General features: G+C 45.1%; 1 protein-coding gene across 6 annotated transcripts in view; it reads left to right on the forward strand.

Annotated features, from left to right (window-relative positions):
• PIP5K1B (phosphatidylinositol-4-phosphate 5-kinase type 1 beta) overlaps positions 1–22,040 on the forward strand; it is a 310,428-nt gene that overhangs the window by 178,818 nt on the left and 109,570 nt on the right. For all 6 annotated transcript variants that reach the window (XM_042964804.1, XM_042964802.1, XM_042964805.1 and 3 more), the window contains 3 exons: positions 1,771–1,888; positions 10,640–10,792; positions 16,512–16,811. In XM_042964804.1, the coding sequence (XP_042820738.1) occupies positions 1,771–1,888; positions 10,640–10,792; positions 16,512–16,811 (571 nt within the window). The remainder of the gene's footprint in view (positions 1–1,770; positions 1,889–10,639; positions 10,793–16,511; positions 16,812–22,040) is intronic.

The following is a 22,040-nucleotide window of genomic DNA, read 5'->3' on the forward strand; positions in this document are numbered from 1 at the left end:
TAATCTCCTAAATAGCTTTCAAGGGTGATTTTTGACGATGATGGGTTTTTTTTTAACTAATTTTGAAATTCCAGTGTAATTAGCATACAGTGTTATGCTGATTTCAGGGGTACAATATAGTGATTCAGTAATTCTATGCATTAGTCAGTGCTCATCAGGATAAGTGTACTTTTTAATCCCCATCACCTATTTCACCCCTGCCCCCAGCTGCTTCCCCCTCGGGAGACCATCAGTTGTCTATAATGAAGAGTCTGTTTCTTGGTTTGTCTCTTTTCTTTGTTCGTTTGTTTTTTCAATTCCACATAATGAGTGAAATCATACGGTATTTGTGATTCTCTGACTTGCTTCACTTAGCATAATACTCTCTAGATCCATTCACATTGTTGGAAATGGCAACATTTCATTCTTTTTATGGCTGTTGTATTCCATTGTATCTGTCTATATCTCTAGACTATCGTGATTTTTCTTTTTTTTTTTTTTACCTTACCTGGTGAGTTTTGAACCTAACCTTCAGGTAAGAATCAACTTTACTATTTTACCATTTGTCTTAAAAACTCACTGTTTTATTCAGAAACTACTTACTGTCAGTGATGTGCTGGGTACCAATACAAAAATCTGTACAAAAATCTGGCTGCCATGGACACAGTTAAACTGTTGTAGGTTCCAAGTGTTTGTTGCATGCTGAAAGCGTTTTTCTTTGCACAGGCTTACTCGTATCCATAAAAATTAGACCATGACAGAGTTGCCTTAGAGCCTCAGTGACCCACTTAGAATGTGGTAAAGAGAGATCTTGAACCTCTCTACAAAATTGTATTAATCTACTGAATTGTTCTCATTTTTCACAATGAAAACTTTTAAGTACAGGTGGATTAGGTGGCTTGTCGGATGTTGGGTGAGATATATTATAGTTGTAGTCAAAGACTAAAATGAATGATAAACATCAAAATTCAGGCTAGTGGATGCCTCTAAGGAGAAAGAGAGTTTTATGATTAATAAAAAGTATAGAAGGCAGTTCAACTGTACAGATAATATTTTATTTCTTAAGCAGCATTTTAGATTCATGAGTATTCACTGGTTTATTTCTTTATACCTTTTATGTGTCATAAATATTGCACAAAAATTTTCAAAGATGAACCCAGAAGAGGGGGGAAAAAAGATAATGATGTCTCTGGGAATGCACATCAGGGTTTTAAAATCGCTAAAATATTTAAGGTCTCTTTTCCTATAAATATGGATGTAAGAAATAGTTCAGATTCAGGACTCCCCCATTTCCAGTGTGATGATTTTGTGAGTGACATTTTTAAAACCATTTCACTTATTCCTAGTTTAAAATCTTTATCCGATGTTTATGGTCCAAAAAAAAATGCATTTTTCAAATCATTCCATGCACTAAGCCCTGAATCTTCTACCTAAAGCATTACAACTGGTTTCACTGGGGACGATGGAAAATCACAGGAGGAAAGTCACAGGCACAGGGGGATGATGAAGAATTTTCAGGCTGAAGACACACTGGGATTGGCAGGGAATATGGGCTTGGAGTGGCCCCTGCTGACTTAGCATCTGGTTTGACCTGATGGCCATTGCCCTTGGACATGAGCTTAGAGAGACCCTCAACTGGGGTATGTTTTTCTAACAGGGAAACTGGCCCGGGACTAGTAGAACTACAATTTGAAGTCAAAATTGTCTTTACTAATTCATTCATTCATATTCTCTCTCTCTCTCTCTCTCTCTCTCGCTTTTTTTTTTTTTTTTTTAATATTTTAACTGCAGTGAAGGGAGCAATCTGACCCCAGCACATCATTACCCAGACTTCAGATTTAAGACCTATGCTCCACTGGCATTCCGATATTTCAGAGAACTTTTTGGTATCAAGCCTGATGATTACTTGGTAAGAACCTGTCGTTTTCCTTCCTTCTTCAGAAACGTGTGATCTAAACATTTGTCTCGTAGCAACAGCGACAAGTCGTGTGTGTCTCTTATTTTAAAATGCTCTGGAGCCTCGTAAAAGGTCCAAGTTTTATAATGATGATAAATTTAGCTTCAGGCAACATGATTTGACTCTGCAGCCCTTACTGATAACTACAGAATCTGCTATGGTAATTGATATTTAAATAACTGTGGTGTTGGTTGCTACGTCAGATCATTATTCTAACAGATATAATTAGTTATAAATACTCCTGTGAATTTTGCTGATTGCATTCTACTTGAAAGCCTTCCTGTTTTAATTGCCTTATTTATTCCATTCATCTCAAACCTGCCTTGGCCTGCAACCGTATTCACCTTGACCTACAATTTGAACAGGATTTTAAAGGTGCTGGATAGGCTTGTTCTCAACATCTTTTGATGCAAGCTCTTTTTAAACGTGTTTTTATTTGGTGCAAGGGCATATTTTATCCTTAGAATTGTCGTTTCTGTCCATCATCTTTCTGGCACGCAGCAGGTGTAACACAACAGCTTTTTTGTGAGGTAGTCTGATCTGACCTCCTGCTCGAGGAACCCGGAACTTCCTTTTTGTTTCAAGAGAAAAATGGTTTATTTCATAATTTGATCACTGTTAACACCCTGGGGCTCTTCACAATCCGTTTTCAAGAAGCTGTAGGAAGGATGCCATCAAATATTTATTGTTCGTCCTTTCCTGAATGATCTTAATAAGACTTGAGCCAGATCCTGAATAAAGCTTTGCACGGGAAGTATAGCAACATTTATCACTAGGAACAGAGACTATCTAAAGTGCATTGTATAATTTGGCTGAGATGCACATAATAAAATTCAAAGCTCATTCTCTTCTGCGCCGATGAAAACCTGAGCGTGACCCTCTTCTTTTTTTTTTTTTTTTTTTCAGCTTTTATTGTAACTCCAGTTAACGTGCTGTGTTACATTAGTTTCGGGTGTATAATATGGTGATTCACCACTTGCATACATCACCTGCGGCCAGCACAGCAGGTGCACTCCTTAATCCCCATCACCTGCTTCCCCCACCCCCACCTCCACCCCTCTCCCCTCAGGTATGACTCTCTTCTTTAGTTGAGCCCTAAGAAACTCATATGACTTCTGCTCAGTGAGATGATGCTGGCTCCTCAAGGCACGTTACCAAGACTTCACAGGGCAGTGAGAACTGAGTAAAAGTCCCTGGGCAGTCCTGCTCCCCTTAAATGTGTCCATCCAGGTAGCTTTCTGCCTCGCCACGCCCCTTGAGCTGTGATGTCAGGTGTCTCTACCCAGCCTGCCCTCCCCAGCTACTCCAGTGCACGAACCCATGCGTGGGGGTGGGGGGGGTGGGTATGGGGGGTGTGGATAGGTACTAGAGAAGATTCTTTGGTTTCTGACCATTCTCTCATTACTGAGTGTCACTGTCATTCAGGAAACATGTTGATGGAACTCAGTGGCGTCTTGATGCTGTTTTATTGAAAATGAGATTGTGCTCTCATCTGCCACACGTTAGAAATCAGTTGGGTTCTCCTTCTGAATTTCCTTGAGCTTCTGCTAACCGAGGAGATGGCATTTGCTTGCATTTCATAGCACAGATCCCGTCATTGTGATGAGATGGCCAACTGCCTCCCCTTCACCTGTAGGTCTGTCTTTGGCCCTCCTGGGGCCACTGAGCTACAGGCTGGGAAGGCAATTTTCGCGCTCATTCTGTCCGGCAAAAGGGCTTTCTTGGGGGAAGGCCTTTTTCTGATCAACGGGGCCACGGCTTACAGAGTTTCCTAGTGAGCCTTTAAGCTGGCAAAGTTACTTTCATCACGGGGTTCGAGTGTGTACAGAGGAGCCCAGGAGACTAAGCTGATGGCTTTGCAGAGCAGAAGTCTTCCTTCATGGAGCTGGCAAAAGGTAGATTAATCGATCATCGGATACTTCGCTTATGCAACAAAAATACTTTGCCACCGATTATAGGGAAATTTGAAAGTTAGAAGCCATGACCCTCAGGGAACTTAGAATCCAACCGGCAAGATGACTTTATATGGGCGAAACATCAGTTCTACCAGACAGCAAATAAAAAGACTAGAGGGAAATAGCAAACAGTCCAGGATTTCAGAGGAGGGAGGGGGTCGGTCTCTCTCTGTCGCATAGAGGATTAGGAGGGCGTGAAATGGTTTAGCTCTAGTGACTTAGAAATTGGAAGGGATTTGAGTCGGAGGGAAAGAAGGGAAGTTGACTGCACATTTGATGATGTTGAGCAGTAATGTTTTTGGTGGGATGATGGTATTGGGGGTTGAGTTTCAAAAGAGGAGTCTTTGTCTTTTAGAGATGCATGCCAGAGTCTCTCTGGAGGAAATGAGTTGATGTCTGGGATTCGCTTCGAGAGACTATGAGGGAAGCAGGCAGAGGAGTGATGGGGGTATAGTGGAAACAAGATTGGCCATGAGTTGATAATTGCAGAAGCTAGAAGAGAAGTATATGGATATTAATTACACAATTCTCTTTGCTTTTATGCAGGTTTGAAATTTTCCGTAATGAGAAGTTGGGGGGAGGGGCAGGGAGAAAAAGATAGGAACAGGCAGGTAAGAATGCTTTTCTTCGATTCCATTTTTCCACCTCCCGTATGAACACAGTCCAGTAAATGGACCCATCTCTGGGACCTACGAGAAACAGAGGGCACTGGCCCTCTAGCTAAACATGGCTACCTGGTCCCCAATGGTTATGGCCATCTACCTGCCCCGCACTGAGACACCCCCCGGGGACACCCCCAGCCCAGAACTAGAAGCTTACCTCCAAAGCACTTAATCTGAAAATCCCAGCCAGTGATCTCAAGTGTGGTAGAGGAGGAAGGGGTTTTTCACCTGACATGACAGGCTTTCCAGAATTAGATACAACCATCAGACTTTTTAGTCCAACCGTTCATTATAGATGAACAGTCTAAAGCTGGGGTCGGTGAAGGAGGCGCCCAAGGTTTTCCACGTTGGTAGGCACAGACCCGAGACCAGACCTGGGATCCCCCAGCCCTCCCCCAGGCTCTTTCCCATTCCCCAGCTGCCTCTCAGCCCACTGAGTCTCAGACCTCTCATTAAATGTGTTCACAGCGTAAGACTCCCTCGACCATGAAACCGTCAGCTGTGATTATCCATTCTGAAGCACCTCCCCAACGGGGTCAGACACCCTTAACGAAGCATTTTTTTGGAAGAGTTAAGCCCAAATAAAACACAGGAAAATCAAATAAGACCTCCCTTAAAAAAAAAAAAAAAAAGTGTGGGAAAAAAAAAAAGGATACCGTGCAAATGCCAAAGTACATCCTGGTGTCTGTCAAACTGGGGCTAGTTGAACCCAAATTTGTGAAGATAGACTGATCTAAAAGGGGAGAGAAGGTAACATGATAGAGTGATCGGTGACTCTCCAGCCGGGCCTGATGCTGATCCCCCTGATACGTGTGCATTTCCACTTAGTGCTGTGGTCTTGTATCTGGACTTTCGCCTGAATTACTCTGTTTACGTTCTCAGTACCATTAACATCCGCCATCTGCATACCGATTACAAGTTTCATGTTGGAACATGCATAATTTGGATTGTGAGACGGCACACTGAAGGTGCTTGTGCATACACAGCCCAGCAGCCTGGCTGTGCCTCCTTCCTTCCTTGTTCCAAAATAAACGCCTCTCGAGGGAAGGCCAAGGTCCCCGGAGCATTTTTTTCCCATCTCTGCTTGGGCAGCAAGCCTTCGGTTTGATTTCCTTCTCCCCCAGGTGCCGGAGTGGCCCAAAATCCAGGGTGATTTGTATGACGTCTTTCCAGACTCACCGGCACCGATAAGAGCAGGGTGAATATTTAACACTATCAAGGGAAAGAAATGGCAGGAAAACTTATCTCCACCCCACCGTGCAAGTTTACATTGTTACTTTGCCTTGGCGGGGGCGGCAGGGCATTAGGGGGTGGGGGGGCAGCTGGATTGCACTTTGTAGTCTTTCCCAGCGGGAATAGTCAGGAGGCCCTACAGGAAATAGAAGGGAGACAATGAATGCATCGGAACAGCTTGCACAGAAGAGAGAGCCTGAAAGGAGGTACATAAAACGCAGGGTACACGTGGGGCCTTGTTGATCAAGGCTAATTAAAATGTTCCCGTCTCTCCTCTTTATTTGCTCTTAAATGGCAACATTTCAGAGCAGGTTGCTTAGCGCGGAGCGTGGTAACCAAGAGATAGGGTGAGGTATCACGGGATTATACACGAGGACGGTAATATTCCTGATTGATATCAAAATGCCAGTTTCTTGCACACCACTGCACTGCTGGTAGTGACTCCCAGCGAGTTATTAAGAAATGCCAAAGCGCTTTATTTTTCCCTGCATATCAATGTATAAATTACCTATTAAAGGAGGATTTGACAAGTAACCAATGAAGTATTTTCCCTATAATGTCACTGCTTCTAGAAGAATTTGAGGCTTTAATTAAAAGCAGATGATTAGGTCTGAATCCAGCTTTCTCTCGACCGCTCTTCCTGAATCACCCCCTAATTTCTCTATTTGCAGCCTCTAATTTCTGCATTCTGTGTTGTTATTCGACTTCCGCAACATTAACTCCTGTCTGTAGGAAGGCTCTGTGCGGGGAATTCAGAGCCCGTAAAACAAAGAATCAGAATTCCTAAAGAGAGTCTGGGGGTCTGCCTTCGCTCTTTAGAAGAGCTTGGGGTCCACACCTTTATTTTCCAATGTCTCAAATCTATGATTTTACGGGAGACCCATTTTTCTTCTTGACTCACTGTGTCCCAGCGGATCTTCGGGTAGCCTCCTGGTTGCTGGGGCTCAGCCGAAACCCTTAGTACACCAGTGTTCCTCACCTAGAAGGTGTGGACTCACTCGCCTGTGTGTGGTCATGTGATAAGACATAGCCCAGCATTAGATCCTTAGCGACACCTGAGTGGCTCAACCGGTTAAGCCTCAGACTTCGGCTCACGTAACGATCGGACAGTCCGTGAGTTCGAGCCCCACGTCGGGCTCTGTGCTGACAGCTCGGAGCCTGGAGCCTGCTTCGGCTTCTGTGCCTCCCTCTCTCTCCCAAAAATAAACAAACATTAAAAAGAAGAAGAAAGAAAGGAAGGAAGGAAGGAAGGAAGAAAGAAAGAGGAACAGCAGTAGGTACGTGGTCACTCTTTGCCAGGGTTTTGGAAAGCATCCCCTTTGAAAACCTTCAGCTGCTTTCTTGTAGACGTTAGTGTCTTTGTTTCGGAGATGAGGTTCCTTGGACTCCGAGATGCCAAGGTACTTCCTCCAGGTCGCTGAGGTGGCCGCTGGCAGAGCCGTGATGTGAAAAAAGGTGATTCCAAGTCCCACGCCCTTCACACTCAACCAGCTCTCCAGGTGGATCCTGCACCCACGGCAGGAAAGCACCCTCTGCTTCCGCTGGGCTTTTACGGCATCCTTTGTGCAGTCTTATTTTTCCTCGTCTCTGCATCACTCGTAATGACCGAGGCATTCTAATGCTGCTCAGCAAGAAAGCCTCAGGAAGCAAGCCCGGGGCCGCCTGGGTGGCTCAGTCCGCTACCCATCCGACTCTTGATTTCGGTTCACGTCACAATCTCACGGTTAAGAGATCAAGCCCCTCGTCAGGGACTCTGTGCTGACAACACACAACCTGCTTGGGATACGTTCTGTCTCTCTGTCTCTCTCTCTTCCTACCCCCGCCTTGCGTGTGCTCTTTCTCTCTCTCAAAATAAATAAATCCATATGAAAAAGAAAAAGCAAGCCTGGAGGAAAGAAGTAGAAGATAGAAGGCAGCACGCAGTTACTTCTTTCTTTTCTTGGAAAATTGTGTTTCCCTCATCCACGTGCTGCCGAAGCAAGAGAATTTAAAGTCACCAGTTAGAACTGCCTTTTAAGTGTTTTTTCTCCTGGTTTCTCCCTCCCCTCTCCTTGTCCCCCACTCCCCCACCTCCTACTCCCTCCTCTCAGCCTTTTCTGTGATGGACACTTAAATATCCAGAAGCCCAAGGTAGAAAGCTTTGGGCGATGTTGCCAACGTTTGCACCCTTAGGGTGCGACTGTTTAAACCCCCGCCTTTGCCCCTCACCAGGACTGGTCTCATCTCACACGCTGGGTCTTGACCTTTTTCTCTACACTCGGTGTTTCTCTAAGTCAGTAATGGGGATCCTCAGTTCATGAACACTGAGCTCCGTAACCAGACATTGACTTCTCTTTTGGGTTTGTTTTGACGTTTTTGGTGAGATCGACAGCCCTTCACCTTAATTGGTGAAATTCAGCCCTTTGTCCGGCAAAAATTCGTGTCGTGCCTGCTGTGTGCCAGGCACCGATCCTGCCCTGTGTCACCGCGTAAGGTATGAGTAGCCGGTGCCCTTGTGGAGTTCTGCAGGCTGGTGGGGACTCGGGATCCTGAACAGGCACGTGAGGGATTTTGTGGTCACTTCCACGATGAGAACCAGAGATGCGGTGCCAGGAAGCAGACACGCTGTAGACGCACAGGAGCGGGAAGAGGGCCCCAGAGTAAGTGCTCTCCAGTCCCACACGCGTCCCTGCACGCAACGTCCCACAGCCGCTCCCTTGCTGTGCACCCTGCGTGTTCCTTTTGTCCACCTGCGGTGGCTTCTTAGCACAGTGGACGGAGCGGTCGGTCCTCTGCTCCAGACTTTCCAACGGCTTTCAGCTCCCTTAGAGCAAAGTTCTAAGTCCTTGCAGTGACCCGTGCTGCCCTGTGCGGTCTGGCCCACCTGCCCTCTGGCCGCTTTGCTTGCAGCCCTCCCTGCTCACTCTGCTCCGGCCACTGGCCCCCTGGCTGTGCCTTGAGGTCCCCAGATCTCAAGACCTTTGCATTTGGAGCTCCCCTCTCCCTGACACGCCCTTCCCCCAGACTGCCGCAGGCCTCTGCTCAAGTCCCCACCCCCTCCCCCCCACAGTGAGGCTTTAGTGACCCAGCCTTCTTGAAGTTTATGGCAGCCCAGTCCTCAGTCACGGCTGGGACTCTGCCCCCTTTCCGTGCCTCATCTTTCTCCACAGCACTTACTGTGTTCTGATGTATAATTGATTTACTTGGTTACCGTCTGTTTTCTCCTCCTGGGCTCTAAGCTTCATGAGTGCTTGAGACGTAACAGATGCTCAGCAGAAGTTTTCTCAGTGTTAAATGAATACATGAATGAGTAATAGTCAGCCCGGTGAAGGTAGAATGGAAGTTGTTTGGGATAAAGGAAAATGCAGAATCCTCGTAGTTGAGTGTCACTGGCACATTTGAGAATATGGGAAGCATCTCTTCGTGGCTAAAGCTAGATTTTAAGGAGGGAAGTGATGAAAGAGAAGGTTGGAAGGACAGGTGGGGCCATGCATGGCCTTGAAAGCTCTGTTAAGGGATTTGGGTGTTCTCATCTATCCAGACGTCGGAAACCATCAAGATGTGACGGCATGGAAGGACTTGATCAGACTGGCATCTTAGAAAGATCTCTGGTTTCCTGGTGGAAAATGCAGGAGAGAAATGGAAAGTGGATAGTTGAGGCAAGGTGGAGTCTCCCATAGCAATCAAGACATGATGTAAAACCACTGAATTGAGGGTATGAGCAAAAGAGATGGCACGAAGTGGGCAGATACCATCGCTAGTCTGGGTACAAAAGATGAGGAAATGGGGGGCATCGAGGTTGATGCCCAAGTTTCTGGTTTGGGAACAGAATAAATAATGTTTCCGATCCTTGAATTAGGGAAAAGAAAGAGGTTGAAGGGATGCACATGATGTAGAGTTGCCATGTATAGTTGTTTAGGGTGTGCACTGCCCAAGAATACCTGGCTAAGCTGAAGAAGTAGAGGCTGGAATCCAGCCTTTGTTTTACTTATCAACCTTGTATCTGACCCAGAGCTCCATCTTCCAGAAGAAAATCACCTCTTTCTAGTTACTACAGAGGCATCATAGGGGCTGACCATAGCCCTGAGATGAATTTGACTTTGAACTTGTTACAAGTGAAGTGCTTATGGTGTAACCAAATAGAAATATCTACTGAAAAAGTTAGGCATACAGGGGCGCCTGGGTGACTCCGTCGGTTAAGCGCCGACTTCAGCTCAAGTCACGATCTCGCGGTTCGTGAGTTCAAGCCCCGCGTCAGGCTCTGCGCTGACAGCTCAGAGCCTGGAGCCTGCTTCGGATTCTGTGTCTCCCTCTCTCGCCGCTCCTTCCCCATTCCTGCTCTGTCTCTGCCTCTCAAAAATAAATAAACATTAAAAATGTTTTAAAAAGTTAGGCGTACAGGTCTGGAGCATTATAGAGATCTGGGCTGGAGCTACAGGTGTTGAAACCATGCGTGGATGACATCTTTTGGGAAAGCAAATAGAATGGGTGTTAGTGTTCAAGTGACAAATACACAGTATAAGTTGTACCTTCAGTCGTTATTTTATGGACACTTGGTGAAAACAAAACACCTTAGACAACAGTACTGTTGACGTTCGTTCGTTGGAAAGACATGATGATTCATGATTCTGTCATATGACACTGGACGTGAGAAGGCGTTTCTGTTTGTCATAGAATCATTAAGATAAATGGATCAATTAAATTTCTAGAAATCCCAGAGAGCCCTCTTAGTGTACATGGAACCTCCTTTGGAAGCTCATGGAAGAGAACTTTCTGTTTCAGAATGGCCAAGATCATAATCCTACGATTTTCCTCCTTGGAAGCATCATGTATGCTAAATGTATTTTTAATCATTTATTTATCTACTCTTGTAGTATTCCATCTGTAGTGAACCTCTAATAGAACTGTCCAACCCCGGAGCCAGTGGATCCTTGTTTTTTGTGACCAGCGATGATGAATTTATCATCAAAACCGTTCAGCATAAAGAAGCTGAGTTCCTTCAGAAGCTACTGCCAGGCTATTACATGGTAAGTAACCGTCCCATCAGTAAACTCCTACTTGAGATTTCATTATTTTCCACCACAGTTCCCCCCCACTCCCCGCCGCCATGCTTTTAAAAAAAATTATTTAGTTTTCTTTATCTGTGATTTATTTTTTAAGACTTTGTTTATTTGGAGAGAGACAGAGACAGGCGTGAGCGGAGGAGGGGCAGAGAGAGATTGGGAGAGAGAGAATCCCAAGCGGGCTCCGCACTGCCAGCAGAGAGCCCAACACGGGCGGGGCTCCGTCTCACAAAACCATGAGATCATGACCTGAGCCGAAAGCAAGAGTTGGACGCTTGATCAGCCAAGCCACCCAGGCGCCTCTTTTCCTATGCCTTTTTACAGTGACCCTGTGCCACGTTTCTTTCCCTTTGGTGAGCTTTGGGGTGTGTTTGGATTATACTGTGACGGTTATCGGATAGATTTTACAAGGTAAAGGAGCCTTGTTGTAGAGCAGAGTTGACCCACACAATCCTGGGTTCAGATCCCAGCTCAGCCATCAGCTAACTGTGTGACCACGAGTAAGTGACTTAACGTCGGAGCTGTAGTCTCCTTAGTCTGTGAAAGCTGGGAAATGCGTGTCTTTGACAAGGGTTGTGATGGAGGAAGGGTACAGGATGTGGGATAGAGGAAGCATTGCATCACAAGACTCTTGGCGTCCAGTACGCGGTAGGAATATGAGTGGTTAGCGTTCATCGAGCGCTAAGCTGTGTGTGAAACACAGCTGTAAAAATACTACTTAAGGGGCGCCTGGGTGGCTCAGTTGGTTAAGCGTCCAACTTCAGCTCAGGTCTTGATCTCATAGTCTGTGAGTTCGAGCCTCGTGTCAGGCTCTGTGCTGACAGCTCAGAGCCTGGAGCCTGCTTCAGATTCTGTGTCTCCCTCTCTCTCTGCCCCTTCCCCGCTCATGTTCTGTCTCTGTCTCAAAAATAAATAAAAACATTAAAAAAAATACTACTTAATTTCAGAATCTGCTGGAGACATTAAATGTTGTAAATTATACACATAAATATAGGGGTCAAAAATCTAAATAAAAATCTTAGTGGAGAGCAGGCACAGATTTTAAAAGGTTTGTTTCCTCCTGGGGCACCTGGGTGGCTCAGTTGGTTAAGTGTCTAACTTCGACTCAGGTCATGATCTCACGGTTTGTGAGTTCAAGCCCCGAGTCTCTCTCTGTCCTGACAGCTCAGAGCCTGGAGCCTGCTTTGGATTCTGTGTCTCCCTCTCTCTCTGCCCTTCCCTCTCTCCCTCCCTGCCTGCCTCTCTCTCTCTGTCTCTCTGTCTCTCTGTCTGTCTGTCTCTCTCTCAAAAATAAGTAACATTAAAAAACCTTTTAAAGGTTTAATCCTAAACAAAATGGAAATTGTTTTAGAGCATATGGTCTATGTACTTTGTACTAGAGAAAACAGAAGATCCAGAAAAGCCAGAAAAATGCAGCCAATTTTAATTCTTTTTCCAGAGATACATATTACTAACATTTGGTGTATGTCCTTCCTGATGTATTCTATTCATACACACATTTTTAAATAATATAAAATTGGGATCAAACTGACATTGCACTTTACTCACCTGCTAAGTGAATAAGTCTTAAACTTCTTTAGTTCTAAGCTTAGATAGAACTGCATTGTCCAATATGGTAGTCCTTAGCCAGATGCAGCTTTTAATTTGAAATCAATTAAAGTTAAATGAAATTGTAACATTTAGCCAAACGAGTGGTTTATCTAAATCTTACTTGTAAGCTAACATAACAAATAATATAATTTACCCAGTTAACAAGAAAAAATGTGAACATCGTGTGATGATCCAAATAAATGTTGGGTAGAAATGAAGGCATTCAGAATTCAGCATCTCTTCCTAATTAAAATTCTTTCAACTGGGAGTGAAGTTTTTTAACATAAATAAGTGAACACACACGTACGATGCACTCATCAGTCTCCAAGAGTTCACCTAATACCTCATGGAGAAGAACAAGGGCCCTTTCGTTGGAAATAAAGATAAAGGTGTCCTCCTATAGAGGTCCTGTCTGGTGTATTTGTGAGAATTTCTAGCAATAACTTTTGAGCACAAAAAGAAATAGAAGAAAAGTATAAACACCGTTCTCTGTAAACAAAACAGTTAAAAAGGAGCAAAACTTGGGGCACCTAGGTGACTCAGTCGGTTGAGCGTCTGACTTCGGCTCAGGTCATGATCTCACAGCTTGTGAGTTCAAGCCCCACGTCAGGCTCTGTGCTGAAAGCTCAGAGCCTGGAGCCTGCTCTGGATTCTGTGTCTCCCTCTCTCTCTGCCCCCCCCCTTGTGCTCTGTCTCTCTCTGTCTCTCAAAAATAAATAAACATTAAAAAAAAAAAGGAGCAAAACTTCAAGAAAATTAGCCAGCAGTTTCTAGAGATGATGAGAGTCCAGATTTGCAGGATATAAGATAGGTCTACACACGCCACTGTGTTCCATTATGCAGATCATACAGAGTAGGAGAATAGAAGGAAAAAAAAGGAGATCCTGTGTATGACAACAGGAACTTGTAGTGAACATGATTAGAAGAATAAAGATCCAAATAAATGAAAGCATACTATAATTCTGATAAGGAAATCAAGTTATAGTAAGAACTATAATGTGTAAACAATAACCCCAAAAGAATTTTTTTAAGTTTGTTTATCTACTTAGAGAGTGAGCATGAGCAGGGGAGGGGCAGAGAGAGAGGGAGAGAGAGAGAGAGAGAGAGAGAGCGGGCGAGAGAGAGAACCTCCAGTAGGCTCCACGCTGTCAGCACAGAGCCCAACTTCGGGCTCGAGCTCCCGAACTATGAGATCATGACTTGAACCGAGATCAACAGTCTGACGCTTAACTGCCTGAGCCACCCAGGTGCCTCCCCCAAAAGAATTTTTGTAATAAGAACTCTAAAATGCTTGCATCTGTAAAAACAAATATATAAGATCAACGTGAAAGAAACTATTGTTATTCAAAGACATACAAAGTTCTGAAATAATGAGACACGCGTCGTTCCTGAACTCAGTATTGTAAAGATTTCAGTTCTCCCTCATCAGTTTAGAAATCCAATCTAATTGCAATCGTGAAGGCTTCTTTGAGAAAACACCAAGTGTCAGCTGACCCCGGTGCTGCCGATGAGCCTGGGGGGTCTGGGGGCCCTGGAATGGGAGACCACGGTGGCTTCTGTGGGTGTCGAGGACAAGGAGTGGATCCCGGTCACCAAGCTGGGCCACCTGGTCAAGGACATGAAGATCTGGAGAAGATCTGTCTCTTCTCCCTGCCCATCAAGGAATCTGAGATCACTGACTTTTTCCTGGGGGTGTCCCTCAAGGAGGAGCTTTTGAAGAATATGCTGCTGCAAAAACAAACCCGTGCTGGCCAGCAGACCAGGTTCTAGGCATTTGTGGCCATCGGAGAGGACAATGGACACGTCGGTCGGGTGTTAAGTGCTCCAGGGAGGTAGCCAGTGCCGACCGTGAGGCCGTGATCCCTGCCAAACTTGCCAAGGACCTGTGTGGTGAGGTGACTCCGGGGACAAGATCGTCAAGCCCCACACTGTCCCGTGCGGGGTGACCGGCCGCTGTGGCTCTGTGCTGATGCGCTTCATCCTCGACCCCAGGGGCACTGGCACTGTCTCCGTCCCTGAGCCCAAGAAGATACGGACGATGACAGTACTAACGACTGCTACACGCCAGCCAGGGTCTGCCCTGCCACCCGGGCAACTTCACCAAGGCCACTTTTGATTCCCAAGACCTACACCTGTCTCTTCCCCACCTCTGGAAAGAGTCTGTTCATCAAGTCTCCCTATCAGGAATTCACTGGCCATCTTGGGAAGCCCACACCAGAGTCTCCGTGCAGAAGACCCAGGCTCCACTTGTGTTCACCACATAGTTTTATACAAGGAAAACAAAGTGAACTAAGTCTGTGTTGAAAAAAAAAAAATGCCAGTGGGATTTTTCCCTGAACTGATTCATTTGAAAACGAAAGCAAAACAAACAAAAGAAAGTGGAAACAAATACCGTTTTAAGAGCATTTAAAAAAATAAACGGTGGAAGGGGAAGGTTGTAAGAACAGACAAAATAGTTTTGATAAGAATTAAAATGGTGGATCTGCCGGAACATGTACCAAAAAAATCCATAAACCTGCACTAATATTAAAGATGTGGAATTAGTATAGTTCTAGACAAATAGGTCAATCGAGTCAGATAATTCCTATTTTCAGATCTTTCTCACACACACACATACACACACACACACACACACACACACACACACACACGAAATAATTCCATATGGAGTAAAAACCAAATGTAAGTGAACAAAACTAGTAAAAATTTGGAAGAAACTAGAAGAAATTATAAGCTTGGGGTATAACATCTATATAACAAATATATAGGAATATATATAAAAGTTGGGAATTGGCGGGGAGAGGGGGCACCTGCATGACTCATTGGTTGAGGGTCCGACTTTGGCTCAGGTCATGATCTCACAGTTCTTGGGTTCAAGCCCCATGTCGGGCTCTGTGCTGACAGCAGCCTGGAGCCTGCTTTGTATTCTGTGTCTCCCTCTCTCTCTGCCCCTCCCTTACTCACACTATGTCTCTGTCTCTCAAAAATAAATAAGTGTTTTTAAAAAGATTTTTTTTTTAAGTTGGGAATTGGAAGAAGGATCAGGGGTAGTAGGGAACCTTTTCGTGACTTAAATGCCCTCCAGCAAACTTCTTAATTTCTCTCCTACTTTTAAAGTGAAACACTAAAAATAGGCATGCATTTCTTAATAGTAGAAAAGATAACATGACTGGAAGAAAACATTTGCCCTGTAGAGAATAGGAAAATGCTAAATATTCAGAATATATTGAGAAACTCCCAACAATAACCCAAAACTACAGAAAAGCAGGCAAAGGATATTAATGCATAATTCTTTTGGAAATGGCCAGAAATAACATTAAAATGTTACATTTCTCTAATAATCCATGGTATTCCCATTTTTGAGAGAACAAGTGTCCGTTTTTTAATGATCTTGCTTACAGAGCCTTTAAAGCTCGATACTTTGTGGCCCTGGTGACGAGTGACAAGAAACAGATGGTCTAACAAAGTGTGGCTGTGAATTGGTCTACCCATTTTGGAAGATACTTTTTCAGCAGCTATTAAAATTTTAAGTGCTCATCTTTTAGACCCAGCAATGAGTTTTCTTTTTAGCTCCTTTAGAGCATAGTCACACATGGCTCTAATCCATTCTTTCCCTGTTTTGAGTTGGGTCTCATTTGGGACTCTCTTTTCAGTTCAGCCACTTTTAATACCGTGGGTTTAGAATGATCAAGTTACTGTTCCAGTGAACCACCTTAAGAGCCAGATCAGAAATAGCAATATTTTAGTAATGGCCTTTAAAGTTTATTTATTTTTGAGAGAGAGAAACAGAGTGGGAGCAGGGGAGGGACAGCGAGAGAGGAAGACACCGAATCTGAAGCAGGCTCCAGGCTCTGAGCTGTCAGCACAGAGCCCGACGCGGGGCTCGAACTCACGAACCGCGAGATCATGATCTGAGCCGAAGTCAGAGGCTTAACCGACTGAGCCATCCAGGCGCCTCTAGTTATGGCCTTTAATAAAGATAATCACATTCCATTTTTCATTATCATATTGGACGAAAGCACATATTTGATGGAGCATTATTTTATGAAAATTGGAGATTTAAAACATTTTTTTTCCCTTTTTCTCTTTTTAGAATTTGAACCAGAATCCAAGGACTCTTTTGCCAAAATTTTACGGACTGTACTGCATGCAATCGGGGGGCATTAACATCAGGATCGTGGTAATGAACAACGTCTTACCGCGCTCCATGAGAATGCACTTCACATATGACCTGAAAGGCTCCACGTACAAGCGAAGAGCTTCCCGAAAAGAGAGGGAGAAATCCAACCCCACCTTCAAGGACTTGGATTTCCTGCAGGACATGCACGAAGGCTTATATTTTGACACAGAAACTTACAACGCGCTCATGAAAACACTTCAGAGAGACTGCCGGGTAAGGAAATACCATTGCCGGGATTGCCCTGGGAAAGGCTTCTGTGATAATGTCACCTTGGTAAGGAATGTCCAGAACAGACATGTGGAATCCCTTTGTTAACAATCCCAGTGCCCATCCATGCTTCCTTGATGTTGAAGGAATTGGTGGACGATAAGGGAATTGTCTAAGAGTGTCTATGAATTTTAGTAAAAAGCAAAGTCAGCTTTCTTTGATAAAATTAAACAAGAATTTTTTTTTTTTTTTTTTTTTTTTTTTTTTTTTTTTGCTTTCCGTCCTCCCCTGTGGTTAAACCGGAGGGAAAAGGAATTGGGTGTAATGCAATGATTAGCAAGAAAAGCCATATACAAATTTTGGCACAGGTAACATTCCAACCGGGGAGAGAAGTTCCCTGGATACTTGGTGTGGGTGCAGTACGCTCGGTGAAATTATTTTGGGCCATCATGAATGAGTCCCAACACTTAGAGCAAAGACCATAATGTGGAAACTTTGCCTGCAGGATTGTCAAAAGGAAGGAGGAATTCATAGTCCCTTAGCCTGCCACTCTTAGGAACAAAATAACAAGACCCAAAACCTGGGAGAGGTCTTTCCCGATAGGGTGAATTTACAGAAAGTAGGTAAAGGTTCCCTTGGAGAAAACAATGGAAGTGGAACTGGGATGGCTTCTGAAGAAGGATGATCATCTGATGAACACGTTCTCAGAAAGAGCGTTTTGTGCCCCAGGTGAACCTGGGAATACCGTCTAGCTCCAAGCTAAGTTGGGCATAGCAGAGGTGGCCAGGGCTTTCTCTAGGAGTGGATAGGCTTCTGGGACGTATGAGCTGTGTCTTTCAGACTGTGGCTTTCCGGACCTTGTGTGGCCCTGGACAGACGACCCACGTTGGTGCACCGGGGAGGGGGCGAATCCTTGCTGAGAAACACAGTCCTACTATTTATGGGTCGTTTCTTTCTACCTGTTAGGATGTGAATGACGATGCACAAAGGTATGTCATTGAGTGGGTCGTTTCATTGACAGCGAAGTTACTCCGCAGCGCCTGTTCTTAATGCCCAGTGCGCCAGACCAGCCTAGGATTTTTTGATGTACGTTTCCTTTCATTTTCTCAACATCCGTTTGAAGTTTGTCACCATTCTCCTTCCCATTTTAACTGGTGAATCATCAGGCTCTTAAAGAGGGCAAGCAACCTGCCCAGCGTTACTTAGCAAGTCAGGGGCGGCGCCCACACCTCCTTGGGTACAAAGTATGTGCTGTTCACAATTGACGCGTGATGGCTCGCTGTAAGGAGTTTTTGTTTTTCATTATCTTTTCACAAGTCAAGGGAACTAAAGCAAACCAACAACAACAACAACAAAAATGTCCAGCTGAGCTATTCAGCTATCTGGGTGGATATGAATGATTCATGTTTTTCTTTAAAAAAGAAAAACGAACACACACACACACACACACACACACACACACACACACACACACACACGTTTGAGTAGAAACCTTTTCCTGTGCTTTCTCTGCCCTCACAGGATGTGGGTGAAAAGTGACTCTCCGTTCCCTAGAGTTTAGTACAAGCCTCTCCAATTTTAGATTTTCTTTCTCTTTGTGTGCCTGTGTGCTTCTTGCCTCTTTAATATGGAAAGCCATTTTTTTCTGTGTCTTCTAAAACCACAGGTTCCTATGCCAAAAAAAAAAAAAAAAAAAAGGCAGGGGGTACGGAGTCAAATGTAAAAGAGCCGTTGCACGAGACTTGCTGTTTATTAGTGTTTCTTGAGCCCAGTACTGACAGGACGAAGTCAAACATGTCTCTTCATCAGGAATGAGACCCTGGAGATTGGCTTCTTTATTTTTTATTTTTGGAAGATTTGTTGTCTTAAGGAAGGTCAGTGAAGAGGTCCTGAAGCCAGCTCCCTCTCATCCACCCCCTTGGGTCTTGACCCTGACTCAGACTGTGGAACTTTTTTAAACGATACACAACACTCATCTCCAGAAAGGCTTTGCTCAGGCTGGTGTGGGAGCCTTTAAATGCCTCGCTGTGAGGGAACCCGAGTCCCTTCCATGATCTCCCTTGACCATGACCACGACCTTTGTGATCTGGAGTCAGCCCCTGGCTCCCCGAGCAGAGCTGCCTTGGGGAGCTCAGGCGCATTCCAGAATGGTGGGTCTCAAGGTATAGCAGTCACAGGCCGCTTGGCAAAACGGATGAAAGCTGTGAACCGTCTCCCCAGAAGAATGCCCATCCGCTCCCCAGTTCCTGCGACCCCTGGAGCCCATCACAACCCACCCGCCTCCCCGAAGGCTGAGTCCCCATGCCAGAGCCAGGCACGATCCTCTCCCTCTCTCTGTGTCGTCAGGTCCTCCTCGGAAGGGCCAGCCCCTCCCAGGCAGACACGAGAAGCCTCCTGACCTCATGCTGACCTCTCGCTTCCTGCCCATTCCACTTCTTCCGGTTTTTGGCTTACCCCCTCATCCCCAGGATCCCATTTTCCTTGCGTGAGCACCGGCCAGAAGACACCCGCGTGGTTCGTGGACCCAGCACGGCCTGGGCCTGTTGTGCCCTGCTCCCCACAGTCTCCTTCCCCGATTCCCGGCTTCCCCAGTCTGAGCTCGGGCCCTCGTCGGTAAGCCTGCCCCCCTGGGATGGTCCATCCCTGGCTGGCCCCTCCGCACAGCACCTTAGCCTCGGAGCTCTTCCAGAAAAACCGAATGGACTTCATCTTTCCGTACGGTTGAGACAAAGATTCTTCCCAAAAGGGCAGGGGATCCCCATCCTGGGGCCTCCCCCGTCTCCATGTTGCTGTTCCTTACCGGCGGTGTCTGGGGAACATGGACGTGTGAATCGTTAGGTCCCCTTTCTGGAAGCATTTCCTCTCCCTGGGCCTCACTCTGTGCCTGTTGTGACAGCCCTCGGCACCCGTAAGTGAGCTTGACCCGGGATCCGAGTCGTGATAGTGGAGTACCATCAGGACACCATAGGTCACTTGCTGTCGAAAACAGGAAGTAGGATTTATTCAAACCATCCCCATGCGATGTAAGCTGAGAGGCAATTCTTTCTCTGGACTCAGTAAGTCACCATGTCCCGTCCAGTCCGCCTTCTAAGTCTTGGATCTTCCCCCCCCCCCGCCCCCCACCTCTTTCTGCACAGCCGCGGCCTTTATTGAAACCCCGACGGCTCATTGCTGGGAGTTTTGCAGTAGCCTCCTCACTCCTTTTCAAGATCTCTCTCTTCCACCACATCCAAGTGCTGCTGCCACAGTGATCAGAGGACCACCTGCCTGTGCACCAAAGCCCATTCTTCCTAGCTTGGGCCATTACCATCCTTCCTCCTCTGGCCCCGGCCACCTTCTCCGGACGCTTCTCCAGCTCCCTTCTCAGCCTTCTCTCACCTCCATGCAGAGCCCCTTCCTTCCGCAGCCTTTCCCATCTCCTGGACACATTCTGTGAAGGTTCTGGCCTTTTCCTGCGTGCCTCTCTCTGCTGGGCTCTCCCTCCCCGCTTTCCTTCACCTTTCTCCCTCACCTGCCCCCCTCAGGACCGCCGCCCTCACTTGCTCTGAGACCACCATGCTGTGGCTCCCCAAGCACCCCGGATTCACATCTTTTGTGGCATTTAATGCACTGTTTTATTTATTCACATGCAGGTCCGTGAGCTTGAGAATCAGACCTTCATCTGTCTTTGTATCTCCATTGCCCGGCGCTTAGTAAATGTTTACTGAGATACGTATTTGAACAAAGGAATAAGCACAGTAAACTATGTGATGACAAAGAGACACATTTAGGTTACATCTCCAAGAAAAAGCGGCCTTTGGTGACTTCTGTGTGTCTAGCTGAGTTTTGAGTGCTGCTTGTGGAGGAGGAAATATCCACTTTCACTGATGTGGCTGCCCTGTGGTCACAGAGATTGTAATGTGATAAAGCACATGATCTCCATTTCGAATCCCAGTCAAGGTACTGAGTGTCCCTGTATTAAGCCCTTTGTATAATAAAAGTGTATTTCTCTTTCAATTGTTTTTTCACAGGAACAATATTGGAGAAGTCATTAGACTTTAATACTGGCCCCTGTCTCCTTTAGGTGTATATCTGATCTGCCCAGCTAGACTGCCACTGTCTCAAAGGCCACAGCTCATTCCTTATATTTCTCTGCAGGTGCATTACCTGGCTTATTGTATGCACTCAGTACCTATTACAAGATAATGTAAAAAACTCTTTTGAATCGAAATTTATGTGTTCATTTTGGAAGAATAATTAGGAACTATTTTTATCTTCATTTTTAATTTACTGTAATTATTTCTTCTCCGACATAGCCTCTCTATGAAAAATCTAAAGAGTCCCATATCGTTTAATTAACTTGATAAATTATTACATCCTACAATATTTATCGATAACTCGGGGGAAATGACATTGTTGCCAAGTATATTAGTGAGAACTTGGGTTTATAATCCAAATATTTCTGATTCCTTCAAGTGGGAGCCCTATCAGGCACAGTCTTGGTCATTAATGACCCAAATGACTTAGTTTACATTTATTGTCATTTTTTGTTGAGCGGCAAAGTTATTCATTTTTAAATAGCGTGGCACCAATTTTCTTTTTTCACACAAATGGCTGTCACCATAAATATTAATAGATTTTCAGAATTTAATGAAGCCAGTCTTAAGAATACTGAGACTTTTTGATGTGCAGAGTGGGATCCATCTAACTATGTGTGGGTCTAAATTTGCAGATCAGGTTCTTCTCAGCTATGGGCACCTTTGCCTGGGTTACCAAGTAGCTTATTTTCTATACTACTTAGTTTCGCATTATGGCTAGTGCTTATCCCTCAGCTGTAATTTTGTTCAGCATTATGATTTTACACTTAGTGTACACAGTTTTTTTTCTTTCTTTTTTATATCGGTCACCTTCCCAGTTATCATTAAAGAGGAAAAAATGCTGGGACACCTGGGTGGCTTGAGTCGGTGGAGCGTCTGACTTCAGCTCAGGTCATGATCTCCCAGTCCATGAGTTCAACCCCCGCGTCAGGCTCTGTGCCGACAGCTCAGAGCCTGGAGCCTGCTTCAGACTCGGTGTCTCCCTCTGTTTCTGCCTCTCCCCTGCTCATATTCTGTGTCTGTCTCTCAAAAGTAAATAAACATTCAAAAATTTTTTCAGTAAAAAATTTTGTTTCAAATAAAAAAGGAAAAAATGCTTATTCCTCATATATATAAGAAGAACTATGTAAGAAGGAATATATATATATACATATACATG

The sequence above is a fragment of the Panthera tigris genome, chromosome D4, assembly GCF_018350195.1.
Source record: "Panthera tigris isolate Pti1 chromosome D4, P.tigris_Pti1_mat1.1, whole genome shotgun sequence".
NCBI lineage: Eukaryota > Metazoa > Chordata > Mammalia > Carnivora > Felidae > Panthera > Panthera tigris.